The sequence below is a fragment of the Calonectris borealis genome, chromosome Z, assembly GCF_964195595.1.
Source record: "Calonectris borealis chromosome Z, bCalBor7.hap1.2, whole genome shotgun sequence".
Lineage (NCBI taxonomy): Eukaryota > Metazoa > Chordata > Aves > Procellariiformes > Procellariidae > Calonectris > Calonectris borealis.
Genome location: NC_134352.1, coordinates 21,916,033 through 21,934,723, shown reverse-complemented (window position 1 = coordinate 21,934,723; position 18,691 = coordinate 21,916,033). Strand labels below are relative to the sequence as shown.

Sequence of the window (18,691 nt, the reverse complement as noted above, 5' to 3'; positions counted from 1 at the left end):
AGGCAGGAGGCGGGCAAAGAGCCAGCAGGCTGGGGCCAGCAGGGGGCCGGCAGGAGGCAGGCAGGGAGGCGGCAGGCCGGGGCAGGCAGGATACGGGCAGGGGGCAGGCAGGCAGGGAGGCCAGCAGGCTGGGGCCGGCAGGGGGCAGGCAGGCAGGGGGCCGGCAGGCTGAGGCCGGCAGGGGGCAGGCAGGGGGCAGGCAGGCAGGGAGCAGGCAGGCAGGGGGCCAGCAGGCTGGGGCCGGCAGGGGGCAGGCAGGGGGCAGGCGGGGGGCAGGCAGGCGGGGGGCAGGCAGGCGGCAGGCTGGGGCCAGCAGGGGGCAGGCGGGGGTGGCGGGTCCCGGCTGAGGGGCGCCGCCGCGTCCCCACCAATCGCCGCCGGCGGCAGGCGGGCGGTGCGGGGGCGGTGCGCGGCGGCCATTGCCGCGTGCCCCCGGTCCCGCCCACCCCGCCAGCCCGGGCGGCCGCCGGCCATGCTGGGGGTGCGCCGCGCTGCCGCCGCGCTGCTGCCGCTGCGGGCCCCGGCCGCCGCCATGTCTAGCCTGCTGGTTAGCCAGCCGCGCTACGCCTGGCTGCGGGAGCTGGGCCTGCAGGAGGAGAACCCGGGCGTGTACAACGGGCGCTGGGGCGGCGGCGGCCAGGTGCGGGCGGCGGCGGCGCGGCCTGTGGGGGCGAGCGGGCCCGCGGGAGCCGATTCCGGAGGGGGCGGGGGGGCGGTGCCGCGCCGCGGCCGGGCCTCAGCGGAGCCCTGAGCGTTGCGCCCCCGCCGTTGGGTGAAGGGGCGAGCGCGGCCCCGCTGCTCACCCCCCGCTCCTGCTCTAGGTGGTGACGACGTACTGCCCGGCCAACAACGAGCCCATAGCCAGCGTCCGGCAGGTAAGCGCGCCTCGGCCCGGCCCGGCCCGGCCCGGCCGCGGGAGCTCGGGGGTCCGGGGCCCAGCGGCTCCGGAGAAGGGAGGAGCCCGCCGGCCCCCGTGGCCGGGGTGTTTGGGCGTGGGTTTGGGAGCTGCTCCTCCTCTCGACGGGGTTCGCGAAGGGCACGAACCCGCCGGGGTGGGTGACGGCAGGGCTCCGGGGGATGTTGAATCCAGAGGCGGTTGGTGGAGCTCATCGCAGCTCGGGCCGTCTGCTGGGAAGAAGCCTGAGGCTTTTCTGGGAAGAAAAACAGGCTGTTCACCCGTTTTCTTTTTCTTTTTTTTTCCCTTCCCCCTACTCTTGCAAGTATTGTTGGGAAGAGCGAGGGCCTCTCCTGCCCGTTTTTGTTTGTTTCTAGAGGGAGTCGCAGAACAGGGATGGATTGAGGCTATTCGGTGGAGCTGGGTGGCCGGGGGGAGGTACGAGGGAGAGCAACGTGGCATTCACGTGGTAAATTCGTGAAAGTTTGTAGTGTGAGAATAATGCTATGGCACTAACCTTCTCCTTTCGTATATTAGGATTCGATTAGCCCTTGATGTCCAGTGAGGCTGGTGGAGTAGGACAGTCCTCACAGCCTTTGTGTAATATTGTTGATAGTAGTAGTATCTAAGATAAAAGAAGATAGATGAATATATGATGAATGCTCCCTTAGCACTATTCTTTACAGAGCACCCTTTGTCATATGAAGCAAAATCTCTGCTCACGTTTTTTTTTTGTTTAAGCAGCACATGTGCTTTTCCTCAACAGTAACTTCAAGCAACTCGACATGCCATATTGGGACCAAACTGTGGCAGGATATAAACTTCCTTTGAAAGTGGCGTTCTGTAGTGCAGTACTATCCACTAGAAATGTTTTGAGTTGCATCCGGAAGCTTTTCTGTGGCGTTTGTTTTGGGGGTTTGGTTTTCCTAACTTTTTCTTTGACATGCTTCTTCATGTAGGCTAGTTTGGAGGATTATGAAGAAACAGTAAAGGCGGCTAAAGAGGCATGGAAGGTCTGGGCTGATGTAAGTTAAAAGAGACTTATCTTTTATAACATATCTCTGGCAGGTAAAGGCCATTAAATTGTCCTGTCATGTGGAGGTGTAAAAACATGTTCATATTGTGTATGTTGCATTAAAGCAAACATCTGCAATGAGGACCTCAAGAAACAAACCCAGACAACTTGCGCACGTTACCATTGAGGTACAAAGATGAGGGCATTGACTTGTGGAAAAATGTTTGTTTTGAAAAGACTGGCAAATTTACCCAGGTTTGTGCCTGTAAGCCATTGCCAACAGGTCTGCTGAAGTTCAGAAACCTTGTAGCGAGCAAATTATCCCTGTGGGTGTGTTTAATTTCGTGTTGCCGCATGCTTTTTCCTGCGAGAACTCTGCAGAATATTTGGATACCTAACTTGTGGTGATAAGTCTTGTTCTCATGGGGTGAGGAAGACTGCTGGTTTTAAGTGTGCTTTTTTTGTTCACCAGCTGTCCTGGTATTTCACAAAACATCTACATTATTCCAAAACTTTAGTGTTACGTGGTTGTGTCAGACAATAGCTAAGCTATTTTTCCTTATTAAGCTGTAGTTCTCAGTGTCCCTGTACAAGCTATGTCTAGTCATCATCCATTCTCCTGCTGGCCATGCCAGGCTTGGTTTTTGTAACTACCTGCCACTTCTTTGATACAAGCTGAAACCTGAATTTTGTAAGGTATTCGGCATTCTGTGTTTTATCCAGCAAAGTAGTTTGCCTTCCCTGAAGAGAGTAAAGTTTAGGACAAACACACCAGCTTCCTCAGCTTCCTCAGGATATATTAGTATGTGTTCTTTTGTTACAATTTGTGAATACAATGTTGGTGAGTGCATGCCAGCTCCTAATGTGTTTGGAAATAATCTGAAAGCAGTCTAACAGATGTCAAAGAATCAACAGATCAAATGCTTTAAAGTCTTGTCTCAAAGCTCTTTGTTTTTAGTTTGTGAATTTTGGTTTTTTTAATGAGCTTATCTGAAGGATTTTGCCTGTAAAGAGGTATGCTTGCATGGTTTATCTGTTCATCACTTCTGTCTTTCCAGCTGCCTGTTCATCAGCAGTTTCTAATCCTGTAAATCCTGTTACATGTGTATGGTTTGTTGTTGATCCTGGCTATTGATTATCATCTAACATACTGATATCCCATTAAAAAAAACCCTAATAATATTTGGTATATGGGTTTAATTTTTCCATGATTTAGGCTTCTGTGTGTCTCAGCATCTGCTAATAAAATAAATGTCAGCAGCCATTGTCATACTGAAACAAAAAGTTTGAAAATGCTTTTACAAAAAATGCTTGTTTCTTGAGGTGCAGCTAATTGTTTGGGGGCATTGTGTGTAGTGTAGCTGGACAACAGTAGCAGAACTAATAATCTGAATGTTTCTGGCAATATTCAGTGGGACTGAAGTTTTGAACAGACATAAATGTGTGCAGTGTTACTAGTCTCTGTGAGGCAGGAAACAGTCTCTTGTAAAGCGGCGCGCATGATAAAAATGAATGAGTAACGATGTCTTGGGAAGATAGGGGAAAAAGCGCAGCAATCGGTGGTTTCTTACTTCAGGGGTAGAAAAGTAGCAGTATATATGCAGCAGAAGTCACAGGTGTTCAATCTCAAATAGATTCTTCTGTTTTCTGTTGTTTTGACTAGATTCCTGCACCTAAGCGTGGAGAAATAGTGCGACAGATTGGTGATGCCCTGAGACAAAAAATCAAAGTTCTAGGAAGCTTGGTAAGGTGTTTTAAGAAGCAGCTTGACTTCGTGGGGGTGGGGGGGACAGGTGGGAGGGTGTGTGTCAAAACTGTTTTTCTTGGTTTTTAAAGTACCACTCTGCAATACTAGCCTTAGTAATTGTTAAAATGGTGTTAGTTCTGTTAGCTTGCTTAAAGAAATTTTAATTAAAAAAAAGGAAAAGGAAAAAAAAAAAGTGAGATTGCATTCTGGAATCATACACTGAAAATGATAATGTATAACAGGAAAAGAAAGTGTAATTCATTCTGAGCCTGTACTCTGGCCGGGAGGAGTGTCACAACTGTTGCCCCGCTGTTTTCCCGGTTGCCTGTCAGATAGAGCACTGTCTGATGCTAAAAGTGTCCTGAAAAAGACCTTCCTCTAATACAGAGCTTTTAACCTTGAGCTCTTTCTGGTGATCCGCAGGATTTTGCGAACTGACATGTGGAGGTATAAGGCTTCAGAAGGTGAGATGGTCTTAATGAGACCTTCTTGCAGTGCTGTGCAGGACATAAAGGTTGAAGCACCACTCCTTTAAAACACTTGTTAGTTGCTAGGGAAGAAAAGGAGGCAAGTGGAGAACTTGCCACTTTCCTTTTACAGGGCTTGCCTATATGGGCTGCTATTCAGAAACAGCTGTCAGTGAATAAATCTATGTGTAGTCAAGCCCATATTGTTAACCTACAAAACTTTGTTCTGCTGTTTCCCTTGATGTTCCCTCATCAGCAGAGTTTCTGGGGTGGAATTAGAGTGCTAACATACTTTGTATTCCAAAATGGTACAGCTTCCCTGGTGAGTGAGGACAGTCAGAAGTTTGCTGTATGTTCCTCGGGCAAAACCTGTTGCTCATTGCCAGAGCATTTTTGTAGTTTTCACAAACAGATAATAAGTCTGTTCAGCTCTTCCAGGATAGGGGGTGAACTTCAGGATGAAAGTTGTGCAGTAGGTATCCAGATTGTAGGACTTTTCCTGGCATTAGGATATGTAAAAGAGAACGGTATAGCAACTCACCTTTTCATTTGCTGTTGGAAATTTCCAGCCTTGCCTCACAATGTCCTTGTCAAGTATCCAGATGTATCTCTACTGCACTTACAGACTCACTGCTCTGTTTCTTAGTAAATATGTCTGATGCCCCTCCATTTCTGGTCACAGATAGGGGCTATTCCTTCTGTCTCGAGATTACCACGGACATCATAGAAATAACTAGAAATATATTTAGTCACCTTTGTTTTAACCTTTGCATGGGGAATAAAATCTTGTGGCAATCTTTCGAACCTCATTCCTCACTTAACAGCTTTTTCAAGGTACTATCATCAATCTAAAGTGGTAGGTGATACGTGCGTGGAAGTTGCACCTAGGTATCAGAGCACGACTGCAAAATTAAGTGGAGTAAATGAGTGACTTCTCAGTTCCTAAGTTAGTGAGTTTTCTCAATTTTGGAGGAAAATGTCTTCGAATACCAGCTTATTCTCATTGATAATCTGTCTGCTGTGTACATCTAATATGCTTTTAACAGAAGGACATAGTTTAGGATTGACTTCAGCTAAAAAAAAAAAAAAAAGATCCTAAATGTCCCAGGTTACTAAAATACTAAAGATGTGTAGACATTTTCAGTGTATGAAAAATGTAAATGACCGTTTTCTTTTGCTGGAGCAGAGTAATCCCTCTTTTCCAATTTATTTCACGCCTGGTCCACAAATGTGTGCAAACATCCTGATGGAAATTCAGTGTTTCATTGATCTAAACCTATGAACCTCATTACTGTGGATATTCCTTTCAGTAGATTATTTTTAATTTCCTCTGTTAATTAATTTCCTCTTCTAATTTCCTCTTATTGTATGGGAGTGTGACTCCTATCTAGTGTTCTTTCTTTAAGCTGTGAATAACTCAGGAAGAAATGAATCCCTTCTAATGAACAAAATGTGTATTAAATCTTACTTGGTGTACAGATATACCTGACATCAGTGGGAGACAAAATGTATTGGGGCTGCAAGGGAATTTTTTAGAAAAGAATTTTGTGTTGCTCTTCATTTTTTCAGGTCTCTTTGGAAATGGGAAAGATTTTTGTTGAGGGTGTTGGGGAAGTGCAGGAGTATGTTGATGTCTGCGACTATGCTGTTGGTTTGTCCCGAATGATTGGTGGACCTATTTTGCCTTCAGAAAGTAAGTATGTGTGTATGTTTGCTTTTTTTTTTCTTTCGTACAAATGTAGAGATGGAGATGTATCTTAAATATACAGTGATGTAGTGCAGCAAAATCCCTTTACTGTGAGTTATTTAGGAAGCATGTTGTCTAGGAATAGATGTGCTGGTAGGCAGTAGCGCTACCTAATGAAGTATCTAGCCTGTGGTATATAGCAAGAGAGGCAGTAGATTTTTCTCTGCACTTTTTGAAGCATTAGGTTCTCCTTGACTTATTTGTTAATGAAGGTGCCAGAAGAAAGTATGTAAAAAGTTCAGCAGTGTACTTAGAAATGAGAGACCGTTTTGTCGGTTATTGATTAGCAAACAATCACCATTCTGTTAACCAAAGTTAAAATAGTAAAACTTCATGTTGTCATGTTATTAGGTTTTTCCACGATCTAGCGAACGTTGTTCCAGTAAGCTGCAGAGCACATATAATACAGCTTTCCACAAGGTAATGCTCTGATAGACAGAGGAGTGATGCTAGGCCCCTTGCTCACATGGTTTCCTTTTTAAAAAAACATTAAATGGATGCAAATTACATGATGTTGTGTCTTTGCCTTCAGGACCCGGCCATGCCCTTATAGAGCAGTGGAATCCCGTTGGGTTAGTAGGAATCATCACGGCCTTTAACTTCCCCGTAGCGGTTTATGGGTGGAACAGTGCAATTGCAATGATCTGTGGAAACGCTTGCCTCTGGTAAGATATAGCTCTCCAGTGTGCTAACAGTATTTTAAAGTTAGAGAGCTATTATCTCAGGCATGAAATTGTTATCAAATATATGGTGTTTCTGTATATCTGATGCTATTTCATGTAGGCTTAATTTCTATTTATTTTTGGGTTCACTTGCAGTGAAAGAGCTTTGTTTTATTTTGTGGTAACCTCTTTTATGAGGTATTGAGATTCAGACCTGTCCAGGACTTAGCCAAATGGCCCTTTAATAAAGAACCCAGCTTGATGTCCTCCAGCAGTGGTAGCGAACAGTTAATATTTTCAGAATTGGTACAGCTAAAATTAAGAATAAAACAAGTAGCTTTACTTCCTCTCCCTGCTGTTGCTTCGTTTTCTTGTACCTGCTTCACTCTAATGTCTGGCATAGCTCTTGTTCATGTGGATTTCAGTAGAAGCTCTGAATGCTCAGCTGTGGAAAGAAACGCTTGAGTTCCTGTCTTAACATGCACCTGAAAACCAGCCTAACCAAAGTGTACTTTATTTGAGATACCATAAAAATTGCAAATTTGAATTATTTCTTATTCTTGAAGAATTGAAAAGAAAATAATGTCTTTTCTTTTTTTTTTTCTTTTCAGGAAGGGTGCTCCTACAACATCCCTCATTAGTGTTGCTGTTACAAAGTAAGTTCTGATTTCTTTGCTTTCTGTTTTGCTTTTTAAACAACTTCTTTTGTGTTTGAAGTAGTGCTGAGTGGTCAGACGAGCTGCTTTCCCCGTGTTACCTAAAAAGTAACAGTATATATAGGATGTTACTTATACTGTTGGCCAGTTTTTTCTGGGACCAGGGCTCTGCTTTTGCTGAAGTATGGCTAGCTATGTGGTTTGCTTCCTTGTAGAAGATTAATTGCTGACGAAATTCAGCTTCCCTCAATCACACACTCATGTTTCAGATTCATCCCTTTTTTTGGGAGTCTCAGCCCAACATCAGCACCCAGTTTCTTGGCAGATTCTTCTGGCTGGCTGTGTAGACCTATGTCCTGAAGATGCCTTCACACAATCTTTATTATCCAAACTTTGTAACACCTTAGCATGTGTTTCCAGCATTCAAAACTCATTCTTGATAAAAAGGAGAACTCCGAAGAATAAGTGTTATAGTGATACTTACTCTAGGCTTATTGTTATTTTGCTTACTATATTAGCATTTTAAATACTTAATCTATTGTGTTCTACGAATACCATTTATTTTTAAATGCTAAGTATAAGGCCCCTTCAAAATAACTAATTAGTAAATCTGTAGCTTTAGTATTAACTCCTGAGAACAATGGCCCCAAACTACTTATGAGTATTTTATGTAACTCCATGAAGCTATATCAATGTCTCTTCCTAATGGTGAAAGACTGTATGGCCAAGGTTTTTACATGCTGATCTAATGCTTGTCTGTGCCAGTTGTGTGGACACATAGTGAATACTTTTGAGAGTTTTACTTCTGTGTGAGCTATGATTGTAACACCAAAGTCCTTGATGAGAGAAGCGTGTTATTTATTGTACAAACTACATGTCAATTAACTGCAAGACTCCTGCTTTTTAAAAATCTGTAGTTTTCATGTACATGGTCAGACAGTTTTAATAGTTCATTCCCTATTATATGCACCTGTCGGAAATCTCTGAAATTTTTACGTCTTTGATTCTAGGATAATTGCCAAAGTCTTGGAGGATAACAAACTGCCTGGAGCAATCTGTTCTCTGGTTTGTGGTGGAGCAGACATTGGGTACGTAACATTTCTTGTGCTTTGTGAAGATGTATAGAGGATAAAGAATATTCTTTGAGGTACTTCTCATAAAGTTATTCTGATCTCCAGGAGTTCCCAGTACATGCATGTACCTGTTGCCATGGTTTTTATCAACTGCTCTGGAACTCTGGCCTTGCTGTAAACATAATACATATTCCTAATTGCTGTTGTGAGATCAGCTGCTAACAAATAACTTATCAGATAGTTAACGAAGAGACATGACTAGGTTTATATTCTACTTCTGCATATGCTTACACCTAAAGAATACAGCTAATATTAAATTCTACTCGTCATGTTCTTAAGAGTTTTCAATTTCTAGCCTGCTGGCCTTTTGGACCACTTGTGGAGGAGAATACTTCCCCATTTTCCATGCTTACCTAGGACTCTGCACTTGCTCATAGATGCATACCTGTGCTTGGCAGCTGTACAAATCAAGTTGTTTTGTTTGATTATTACAATGTGGAAATTCCCAGTACAAATATATATTCAGATGTATCTTTTGAGCATTTCAAGAGAAGACAAAACAGATGATAAGCATAAAAAAAAGTCATAGGTATGCATATTTTCTTAGGCAACATAACAATTGGAGCTGATCTCACTACGTACTAGGCATTGAATTTCAAAATTGGTACAAGTGATGCTCTTATGGTCTGAAAAGGGGGAGGAAAACAGCCTTGGTCCTCTTTTCTGGTGAAGAAGAAGCTTTCCCGCCATCTGCTCAGTCACTTACCTGATGTTTTCAGAGAAGTGGCTCTGACTTTAAAAGATCTCCCTGGTTGAAGTTGGTTTGTGTGGAAGGTGCAAGCAGCTTTTCCAGCTGTCTGCTCTTCTGCTGAACATGGTGGTATGTCTCCCGTTGTGCAGGACAGCAATGGCGAGAGATGAGAGAATGGACCTGTTGTCCTTCACTGGCAGCACGAAAGTGGGCAAGCAGGTAGCCCTCATGGTTCAGGAGAGATTTGGTGAGTGTGTGGGGTCTCCTTCACTTCATTTCTTTCCATGGTTGGCAAAGGCAGGGGAGCCCCGTAGGATTCTAAAACACTTAACTCTTGTGTTTTAACTTGGTGGAAATAGGATGTTGAAACTGCTTAGAGGTAGGTACAGCATTTTTCAGTTAGTTCTGTCACAACTCAGCGTTTTTCCAGGGTATCCACAAATCCATGGTCCTACAGGTAATTCCTGGGGGGGGCGTTGCACGAATATAGTTGTATGGAGATTGTCAAGATGAGCAGCCAGGCCTGTGGTCTTTTGGCAATGTGTTCATGGAGAAATGCCCCTTCGCCTTTTACTCCTTATAAATATGGAAGAAAAGTTATTATTTTGAAGGTGCTGTTTTTGTTGCAAATTTAAAAGGGTACAGGCATGAGTCCGTGCACAGCTGCTGGATTCTAACTTTTTAGTTCTAAACAGAAAACCTTGTGAACAGGATTTTCTCATTTTATACATTTGAAATTTAAAAAAATAAAAAAAATCAGAACAGATTGCAAAGGTTCATCCAGAGGTAGATGGTGATTCCTTCTCTCAGATTTGAGGTAAAAGAGGTGCCAGAGAAATAAACAGGCCTGGTTAAATTTTATGTATGCATTTTGATCTCTGTAGCACCTCCTCCTCTTCTTTGTCTGCATCATCCTACCTGTGCTGCAACTTATTCTGTTTTCATCTTTTCCTTTCCAGTGGTATTTTTGTCTATTCTTTTAAGCTTCTTTCTGCCCTAACTGCTCTCCAGGTATCTTTCTTCACAGTATGTGACAAATGTAGTATTCGGTATAATTTTCTGCTTTGGCTAGAGTGATTAGTTGACAGGGATGCCTAAAACTTCTTGTCTATCCAGAAAAATACGTTTAATGAAACTTAGCTCTAGTTAGAGGTGACCTCTCTGAATGAGGTGCAGTGAATACACGTGATATAACTTGTTTTCTGTGTTTTTATTAGGTCGAAGTCTGCTGGAACTGGGAGGAAACAATGCCATTATTGGTAATATGCACTGTACAAATTTAGTCCTATAGATATTTGGAAGTTACTATACAAATGTTTGTAGCAAATTGTCGCTTTTTTTCTTTTTCTTTCCATGCTAGGGGTTTAAAAAGTATGTAGTAGAATGTTGGTTTTTTTCTGTCTTCAGTATTGTGGAGGAGTAGTGTATTAAATAAAAAAATGAAAGTTCAAGCTCTTACATGTATTCATCGTTGAAGTGAAGAAGGGAATGGGAGAAGCAGGAAGCTTCAGTAATGGGATGTGGACAATGCTAAATAAATTTATTTTAGGATAGTTCTAATCTTGTGAACACCACATCTTTAGCATTTTAGAATATAAGTACATCTATATAAAGTCTACATACTTGAAAGCAAAGCATGTAGGTATTTATTTTAGTCACACATTTTACAGGTTTAAATAGCTTAGGGTATGATCTAGTTCCCAGATAAACATTAAACATAAGTACTGTGAAGCTGAGCAATGTGGCAGAAAAAAAATATAAGCTAGATAAATACCTGAACTGTTGTCTGTTGTGTTGTAGCCTTCTGTTTCACCTTTCTCATATTAGGAACAAATATAATTGCCTATCTAGAATATTAAGCTCTTTTGAAAACCACATTTGAGCAGGTCTTTCTCTTTTCCTGTGCTGCTTTGCAGCCAGTAGCATAAACTTGTTTTATACTTAGAGAATTGTTTCCTTTTTTGTATGAAAGTCTTGCTTTTTCTGTAATTGGCTTTGAATGATGGCATAAAGATTGTTTGGTTGGAATCTGTCCCAAATTTGATAATAATTTTGGGTACTTAGAGAATTGTGTGGGACTGGTTAAGCTGAGTGATATTTTGGGGATCCTTTGAGGCTTATACATACTGGCTTTGCTTTAAACGTCCCAATGTCTTCTAGGCAGATGAATCTGTTCAGCTCATTTATATTTGACATTATTGTGTATCTGTGTGTTTTAGCTATTTTTTTTGCATGCCATCTGGATACACCTTACCATTGTTTCTTTATGCTGCTAGATGTCTTCTCAGTCAGAGAGGGACAAGGTGATGAAACGGCAAGAAATTGCTTGTAGTTTCTTGAATTAAGGTGAAGCTGAGGTTCTTTGCAACCTTTGTTGCAAAAGGCTCTCTTCACTTGTCCAGACCTACATTTATGTCCAATTGTGTTTGTCTAATTCCAAGTGTAAAATCAATAGGAGTTTTGAGGTGTTTCTGTGTATCTTAGTGTGCTATGCTAGTGCGACTATTCCTAATGCTTCTTGACCAACCTGTCAGTTTATTATATTGTTTAGTGTCTTATGTCTTGCGAACTGCCTGTTTACTTCAGTAACAGTTTTAATTTTTGCTAAGTATTTGAAGATGCAGATCTGAACCTAGTCATCCCATCTGCTCTATTTGCCGCTGTGGGAACAGCGGGTCAGAGGTGCACAACTGCTAGAAGGCTGGTGAGTAAATGTGTTGTCTGGTTTGGGTAGCTCAGAATTTAAACTTAATTCCAAATTAGCTCAGAAAATGCCTAACAATTCCTAATATTATGGAGAGCAACAAATAATCTTTGAAACACATTTTTACTTTGTCAAAAATCAGTATGATGGGAAAATAAGATGGTAGTTTGTCGTTTCACTACAATTCTAGCTCTAAAGAGTTTCTTTGTATGTGTTGCTAAATGTACCTGGTGCTAAAACTCAGGAAGATAAAACTTACCATACTTCCTGTATTTCTCTCTGTTTTCACTGCCAGAGCTTCTTTGCTTGTGCCTGCCACAAATTTTGATGTAGGGTTTAGATTTCAGCAAAGCAAGGGTGTGTGTGTTGCTTACTTTATTATGGATTTTTAACCAATCATTTTCAACAAGTTTAAAGATGTTATACTGTCAGCCTATGTCTGTATAATCTTTTCAGAGTTGGGTTGATTGGGTAAATACTCATCAAAATTGTTGTGCGCTAACTTTGGGTGCATAGGAGGGGCAATGATTCCTCAAACTATAGCAATAAAAATCACTTAAGTATTTGTCTTAAAACACTTAACTGAAGAGTTTACAGAACACATTGATCTGAGATGGGCTAAAATTAAAACAGGTTTTTGTTTCTTTGCTTCTTTTAAATCTTTGTGGTGAAGATTTTAAATCTTCATTTCATGGCATTGGTGCTGTTTCGAGGACTTGCTCACGTGTTTATTTTTAACTTTGGGATTTGCTGAATATGAGCCACACTATCTCCATACTTCATTCAGCCCTCTTCAAAGTGCAGTAGTACTTCAGGAATATTTACATAGGCTGACATGTCTTACAACCTTCTTACCACATTTTGTTTAGTTCCTCCATGAAAGCATCCATGATGAGGTGGTGGCGAAGCTTGCTAAGGCCTATGCCCAGGTCCGCATCGGTGATCCGTGGGATTGTAAGTAGCTATTTCCAACTCATGGGTTTAGGAGACAAGTTTCTGTTTGTTTCCTTCTGTTTAAATTCCAAAGAGATTATAGATCAAAACTACCTAATTTTAGTAGTTGACGAGGGAGTGGGCATGGCTGGTTTCGTTTAGAATAGAAACTCTGAAAGGGAGATGAAGAATCCAGCTCATCTTGGACTGATTAAATAATTACTTCCAAAATGTCATGATAAGAATATTTGCAAATGTATACAGTTTTGTTGAAAGTATGTCTTTGGATCTTTTGGTTTTAGCTGACACTCTGTATGGGCCTCTTCATACCAAAGAAGCAGTGAAAATGTTCCTTGATGCAATAGAACAAGCAAAACAACAGGGTGGCTCTGTGGTCTATGGTGGAAAGGTAACTTGTATTCTCCCTCATACATTTAGTGCTCTAGGAAAAAAATACTGTAAATGGTGGCTTAGGCCAAGATTGTACCTCAGTTTGTTCTGTCAGCCATTACAGGATGTTAAGTTAGTCAGTCTGAGAATGTTTGAATTGCAATCCTGTCTTTAAGATAAAGATGGGTCTACTTAGAAGCTACCTTCTCCTCCAAGAAATGGCTTAAGAGCTTTTGGCTGTTCCTTGCACTGCTCCCTAGTTGCAGGTGATGGTGAAAATACAAACAGCAATGTAAGTGGTGAATATCAAACACATAACAATGAAAAATCGCTGTTCTGTCCCTGGATTCACAATATTCAACTTCAGGAAATACTGAAGATTCAAGTAAGCCACTTGCAGATCTTCATCATATTTATCATATGCGGTATTTAATTCTCATGGACTTAACGTTCTGGCAATTCTTTCACTGGCACTTTATTTATTCCTAATACCTTCAAAGTTCTGATCGGCTTACTAATCAACTTAAAAGTAGGAGAAAGGAGGTGGTGTTTGTCAGCTGCTAAACTTTGAGATTTGATTACCCGCTTAGTAGACTAAGTTATTCTTCTGTATTTTAAATACTTAAATGAGTAAAATTTAATTTATCTACTCAGATAATCTGACCTTCTATTTCTGATTGCTAGGCAGAACTATAGTAATCAGACCATGAAGGATTCACTTCCTACACTAGTACTAAGCAGGATGCTGGTTTGAACTTACTCAGTTGTTCCTTCTTTTATGTGTTTTGAAGGTTATAAATCGCCCTGGAAACTATGTTGAACCAACCATTGTGACTGGCCTTCCTCATAATGCACCCATTGTCCACACTGAGACATTTGCCCCCATACTGTATGTGCTGAAATTTAAGGTAAAATAACAATGGGGAATTAGTCAAGTGTCAAGGATGCTAACAGAAGAGTCAGGAGAGAGGTTTCAGATGTACGTCGTGTTCATGTAATTGTCCCGGCACTTGAAGAAGTGGTAACTGTTGTTCTGCGCTGAGGGATATCCACTGTAATAGCTTACCTCACTGTGTAGCTACATTTATGCATTTTCTGTGAAGAGCACTGGAGTTAAAATGAGAGACTGTACAGGAATAGATTTCTGTTGTTCATGTCAACCTGCTCAAAAGCAGGTTGTGTGTTTTGTGCAGTGGCGGTATCCTACCCCTGACTTGGTGCATGTGTCTTTGCCAAGTAGCATTCACGTTATTTGCATTATGGCTGTGGTACGTTGGGTTTTTTCTCGCAGTGCTTTGTAACTGCTTTGCTTTGAATGGTCATGGTTTAACCATTGGCACATGATCCTTTTAGGAGGAAGAGGAGGTTTTTGCCTGGAATAATGAAGTAAAACAAGGTCTTTCCAGCAGTATCTTTACCAAGGATTTGGGAAGGATTTTCCGCTGGCTTGGGTATAATTTAAATTATTTTTCTACCTTCCTGAAGCATAAGATCAGTCTTTCACATCTTTTGTAAACCTATGCACAATGCTAGTTGAGTGTTTTATAACCCTCATTTTAGGGAAGGAGCCTTTCCTGATCCTGAGGAGTAACTGTGTCTTATTCTGTTTGTAGGCCAAAGGGATCTGACTGTGGCATTGTGAATGTCAACATCCCAACCAGTGGAGCTGAGATTGGAGGTGCTTTTGGTATGTTACTTATGCTTTTTTCTTTATCCTGTAAGTGATGAAATCCTCTAGCATCAGGTCTAGAGACTTGGTATTATTCCTCAGGCTTCATTTTTTTTAAAGCTCGGGGGATGTTTTTTTCTAATGCTTCTGGAAGAGAATAAAGCATTACCACTGTAAAACCAGTGTAATTTAGGTCTCCTCATCTTATTTTTAAAGGTTTTTATCAGTCAATTTAAATTACTAAATCTGAATAAATCAATGAAGTTAATTTTGAATTATACTGCTTTAGCAGAAAACAGAAATTGACTAGAGGTAGTTGGATTTCAGCTTTTAAAATTACCTGTATTTTTAAAATTTTACCAAAAATATTTGGTATCATTCCTGCCCTTCCCCCCAAGGGAATGTAACTCAGAAGTATGTTCTGAATGTGTTTAGAGATGTGGCTGAGTGGAAAACTGTTTAAAACAGTTTTAATTAAAACAATTGAGCATTTTTGTTGTGTATGTTTGCATGTGTATATAAAAATCACAGCATGAACTATTTTTATGAGAAAGTCTTTAAATACATTTTTGCCTTTATTTCTATTTTTTGTATATACTGAAGGAAGTGAGGGGAGGGAAGAAGAAATATTCACCTTACCATTTAAACAGTACAAGAATCAGCACATTCTTGTACTCTTGTCTCACGTTAAACCAAAATATCTTTAAAACAAGATCCTCTGGTGCCAGCAGGATGAGACTTTCAACTCCAGCCAGATGTTTTTTGGATTGAGCATGAGGATAGAGCTAGCTGTGTGAGTTGTATGTGGTGGTGTTCTGGTAATTATTTCAGATATAGAACAAAGGCAAAGGAAATAGTTTTTCCCATGAGTTTTTATAAAATGTCTCACCTTCTGGACTTAGTCCAGATTCGTGTGCTCCAAAAAAATGTCAAGTTTTCATTTATAACCTTTTTCCTACAGGTGGTGAAAAGCACACTGGTGGGGGAAGAGAATCTGGAAGTGATTCATGGAAACTTTATATGAGACGGTCTACTTGGTAAGAGAGTCTTTTTAAATTCCAAATAAATGTAAATTATGGATAAACTTGCAAAAGTTCAAAATGTATAAAGCCTCGACTACACGAGGCTACCTTTGCTAAATGTGAGATAACCATGTATGAATGTAATTGCCTTTTTTTCATGCAAGAATTTACATCTGTGTTTCTAGTAGAAGACGATTTGAAGGGTCTAGATAAAGACCTTTCTTTACTCACTGTTCCTCAGAAGGAAAAAAAAAAATCCTCTTGCCTGATTTTAAACTCAGCTAAAAATTAAATTACTGAAACTTGTCAGGAAATACGTGAAATAACAACCACAGTGAGAGGGCCACTATGCCAGTGGTGGGTGATTTAGCTACATGTTGGGTGTCTATCCATAAATCTCCTGTAGCGGTTGACCATTCCCACTCTCTGCTGGCCTCCCTAGCCTTTACCTGTGCTAACTTTGGTTTCCATGCAAAGACTTATGAATGTCTTGGTTCTCACCTTGGTTCTTCTGTATGGACATTCTCCTAGTAAGAGATTAAATAATGATACTTCACTTTCTCCTTGATTTATCAAGGAAGAGATAATGGGGAATATGGTCTTCCCCGTACATACTTACTATATTGAAAACCAGAGTAAAGTCAATTCATAACTTTAAATAGGCAAACTGCTTACAGAAGTCTTTCGTATATGTGTGACAGAAATCAGAAGCCTTGTACATAGGAAATGGACTGCATAATTTGTCTTAGTGATCACACCTGGTCTCTGAATACTTGTTTCTCTTCCAGTACAATCAACTACAGCAAGGATTTACCTTTGGCTCAAGGAATCAAGTTTCAGTAACAGCCTTATGAACGGCCGTGCCTGAACTCTCCTAGCATTTCAGAACCAAGCACCTTCTAAGCCTCATGGTGAAAAAAATTAATTATCTGAAACTTACGTGCAGCAAGGATACTAATTCTGTCAAAAAATCAGCTACTCTTAAATTGCTTCACTTTCCGTGATTGAAATTACTACTTCGATCTTCAAATGAGAAGAATGTGGTCTTTGGGAAGAAGGGAGGGTGACTGAAACTAACAAACTTGGATTCAGGTGGCATGGATGACCTTCTGTTGCCCTACCGCTGTATTTCAGTATCAACACTATTTTGTCCCCTGCCTCCCCGCCATTCACTGATACTTCCAGCTAGTAGGTCTATGCTTCAAACTACGTGTTGAGTTTCCTACAGATACCTGGTGCTATGGGGGGTGGGCAGTACAGGGCTATTTTTCAATGCGTAAATAAAGGTACATTTTGTGAGATACCTTGGGCTTCTTGGTTTTTTTGTTCGTTGTTTTGGAGCAGGAACATTCAACTCACTGTCCATTTTCACACACTGAGCTGCTAGCTGTGAGAAGTATCACTGGGCTAAAAGGACCGCTTTAGTTTTCCTGCCTCTCCTTCAGAAAGGAGACTGTCACCCTATGTGTTGGGAGATAAGGGGTAAGGCCAAGGGCTACTCTCGTCTCCTGGAACCCCCTCTTAACGCTAGGAGGAGTAACAGCCAATTCAGGTTGACACAGCCCTTGTGACACCCAACAACCAAACCAGCTGAAGAATTGGAGATGCACCCAGGAGGGAATACGCTTCCAGAGGGAATTTGCTGGGGAAAGACAAATTGTTTGTGTGTGTTTCACCTTAGCTAGGAGTGTCTCACGGCCACTGAAGGCTACAGCCGTCGGCAGCTCATTTAGGAGCCTTGGTCAGAGTCCATGATGAGAAAAGGCACGGTGCTACTAGGCTGATTATAGCCTTCCACAGAGTAACTTCTGAGGTTTTTAATGTACCATTTTTGAAGGAGATTTCTTTTCCTCTCAATCTTATGTACCAAATTCCCACAATCTCCGAACAACGCCAAGCTGTTCATTTTGGGTTTAGATTCTAAGACTCTGATTTGGCTTTTGATTTATTTTGACTCTAAGATCATATAATAGCAATGTCATCCAAATTGTGTTAAAGATCCAACATACCGCAATGCTAGCTGGTTGTCTTTCATCTTAATACTTAGTTTTAAAATACATAGTGTTTTGAATTTTACATCTGTATCACAGGAAGTATTTTGGGTGTCACTTTCTACAGAACAAGCAGTAGGCAGCCAAAGTTTTTTCCTACCGAGTCTCTTACAGCCAGGTGAACTCCCTCCTGTAGTTCTTTGTGCTTGGCCGTTTAACTAGGAAACAGATTTCATGAAAGAATGTTGCGTATTTGCACACAGAAAGAACTGAAATCCCCTAAGCAGACAGATAAATCACTGGCAGATAGAGGGCAAAGAAACAATCCAATTCCTAAATGTAATTATTCTGAAAATAGCACAAGTTACAGAAGCTCTATTCTTTAACACTGTTCTGTGACACTGAATGTCACTATGAAACTCTCTCATCAATGCAAGGTAAGTCCAAGAACTTCTCTCCTTCCCCTTTTTGCTGCTTATTAATAGTTTTTTGATAGCCGCATTATGTCACATCTGTTGTTCTAGAAAATTAAGGCCTTTTTACTCTTTTTTGATAAAATAATTTCACAAGTCCCGTGGCTTAATTTACAGGAATAAGGTTAACTCTGCCATCTGGCTTTAGGTATGTGAACTCGGGCCACAGAACAGAACAAAAATGGGATGGTGAGTTTGATATTTGGCTGGTCTTCAAATCATTATCTGAAAATGAGTATGAATGGAAAAAATGTAGGAATATAATCAAGAGGGTGACTGTAGAGCAAACATGCTAAACTTTTCTTAAAGGTTAACTTGACGTTTTGATATATAACAATTCCTTCTTCAACACAAACTTTTGAGTAGTCTTGCAGAGGATCAGCTTGAAATACTTGTGTAACTATCTGCATATTAATGAGTAAGCGCATTAGATGCACTTTATGTAGACAAATAACAGGCTCTTTCTGTAAGTAGATTACAGATTCATCCTGACTTT

General features: G+C 41.0%; 1 protein-coding gene across 3 annotated transcripts; it reads left to right on the top strand.

Moving 5' to 3' along the window:
- The first annotated feature begins 434 nt into the window (after positions 1-434).
- Positions 435-17,034, top strand: ALDH7A1 (aldehyde dehydrogenase 7 family member A1). 3 transcript variants are annotated; one of them, XM_075137950.1, is made up of 18 exons: positions 435-640; positions 822-875; positions 1,855-1,920; positions 3,574-3,654; positions 5,694-5,817; positions 6,404-6,536; positions 7,145-7,189; positions 8,200-8,277; positions 9,163-9,260; positions 10,231-10,272; positions 11,623-11,717; positions 12,587-12,671; positions 12,953-13,059; positions 13,832-13,948; positions 14,394-14,491; positions 14,654-14,727; positions 15,671-15,746; positions 16,520-17,034. In XM_075137950.1, the coding sequence occupies exons 1-18, from the start codon at positions 473-475 to the stop codon at positions 16,572-16,574; spliced, it is 1,596 nt and encodes a 531-aa protein (XP_074994051.1). In that variant the 5' UTR covers positions 435-472; the 3' UTR covers positions 16,575-17,034. The 3 variants fall into 3 exon arrangements, with proteins under 3 accessions (XP_074994051.1, XP_074994053.1, XP_074994052.1); XM_075137952.1 differs by lacking the exons at positions 15,671-15,746; positions 16,520-17,034 and adding an exon at positions 15,423-15,522 and having other exon boundaries at positions 453-640; XM_075137951.1 differs by lacking the exon at positions 1,855-1,920 and having other exon boundaries at positions 459-640.
- The last annotated feature ends 1,657 nt before the right edge of the window (positions 17,035-18,691 follow it).